At 46.2% G+C, this 1,822-nt stretch overlaps 1 protein-coding gene across 1 annotated transcript in view; it reads right to left on the reverse strand.

Annotated features, from left to right (window-relative positions):
- Positions 1-936: 936 nt before the first annotated feature.
- The window catches only part of SIGLEC10 (sialic acid binding Ig like lectin 10), a 7,033-nt gene continuing 6,147 nt past the window's right edge, over positions 937-1,822 (reverse strand). The window contains exon 11 of the mRNA XM_034986504.1: positions 937-1,677. Coding sequence (XP_034842395.1) covers positions 1,411-1,677 — 267 coding nt within the window. The 3' untranslated portion in view covers positions 937-1,410. The remainder of the gene's footprint in view (positions 1,678-1,822) is intronic.

Here is a 1,822-nt window from a genome sequence, read left to right on the forward strand (position 1 = left end):
CAAAGGCCAACCTCTATTCTGGGCTCCTCAGTTTTCTGCCTGACAAGCAGTAACCATCCCCCAAGAGAGCTTTCTATGAAGCAATTAGGACTCTGATCTCTGGGGAAGGAGGAAGGGAAGGGACATGTTCTGCCCTGAGAAACAGACCCATCTTCTCCTCTCTTCACCAGCTGGCTGATTCAGAGCACATTCTGAAGTTTGCTTTTTTTTTTTTTTTAAAGATTCTTTTTATTCATTTGACAGAGAATGAGAGAGAGAGCACATGAGAGGGGGGAGGGTCAGAGGGAGAAGCAGACTCCCTGCCGAGCAGGGAGCCCGATGCGGGACTCAATCCAGGGACTCCAGGATCATGACCTGAGCTGAAGGCAGTTGCTTAACCAATTGAGCCACCCAGGCGCCCCTGAAGTTTGCTTTTTTTATTCCATTTTGAAAGCATTTCCACTTCCATGCCCCGCATGTGTTTGCTCTTCCTTAGATTCCTGGGTCGGAGAACACATCTGGCCCCCCAACCTCCATGTGGTATCCTTGCCCTGAGACACCTCACTCTGGGGAACTTCCTGTCTTGTCACACAGCTAGCCTTTTTTGCTGTGTCTGTTCTTGAATTCATTCTCAACATCCGCTTTTGTTCCTCTTCTGTAAAAATAAGTGGCTGAGTTTACTTTAGATTAAGATTCCACAAACTCTTCCTGCAAATGACCAGACAGCAAATATCTCAGACTCAACTCTGCCTGACATCGGCTGTAGACATATATAAAAGAATGGGCACGACTATGTTCCAATAAAACTTTATTTATGGACACTGAAATTTGAATTTCATATCATTTCCACTTGTCACAAAACATGTTTCTTCTTTTGATTCCCCCACAACCACTTATTTTTTTAAGCTTACTATTATTATTTTTATTTATTTATTTATTTATTTATTTATTTATTTATTTTTAATAATCTCTACACCCAACATGGGGCTCGAACTTATGACCAGGAGATCAAAAGTCACACGCTCTTCTGAATGAGCCAGGTGGGTGCCCCTCCCCTGACCATTTAAAATGTAAAAAGCACTCTTGGCTCAAAATTAGGCAGTGGGCCAGACTTAACCTCTGAAGTTAGCTTGCTGACCTCACAAAGTGGTAGTTTAATCGTCTTTAAAGGCCTTCCACCTTTGAGAAACTGTGGCAGAGCAAAGGCTTTTCCTTGCCTCTCAGAATAGTGTATTCAGAGAGGGTCCCTTGGGATAGGTTTGCCAAGCTGTTCCAAATGCTCAGGTCTGGGATGGGAGGACCCATCCCTGGAGGACGAAAGAGAGAGAGAGAGAGTGAGAGAGAGAGACAGGCTGGCACCTTGTCTTCCTCATCCTCTCCATTCTGCCTAGCCTGGATCCCAGCCCTGCAGGGTGACAGCCTGGGACAGCCTCAGTGGAACTTGATGTTTGTGTACTCTGAGTAGGCATCCTTGGGCTCCTGGGTCTCCCATGGTCTGAGGCCTAAGAAGTGGAGGGTAGCATAATGGAGCTCCTCTTGGTTATTCTCTGATTCTGAGGCTTGAGTGAATGATTTGGGTTCTGGACAAGTGTGGGCAACAACATGTAGCTCCTTCTGGTTCTTCTTAAATTCCAGGGAGTGAGCACCTGGAGGAGGGGCCTGGGAAGGACTGCTCGGTGTGGCTTTCCGATTCTGAGCCTGAGGGAAAAACAATCGTCATTCCTTCCTTCCTTTCCTTTCCTTCCTTCCTTTCCTTTCCTTTCCTTCCTTCCTTCCTTCCTTCCTTCCTTCCTTCCTTCCTTCCTTCCTTCCTTTCCTTCCTTCCTTCCTTCCTTTCCTTCCT

Source organism: Mirounga leonina, unplaced genomic scaffold (genome assembly GCF_011800145.1).
Source record: "Mirounga leonina isolate KUSES-001 unplaced genomic scaffold, KU_Mleo_1.0 Mir_376, whole genome shotgun sequence".
Classification (NCBI taxonomy): Eukaryota; Metazoa; Chordata; class Mammalia; order Carnivora; family Phocidae; genus Mirounga; species Mirounga leonina.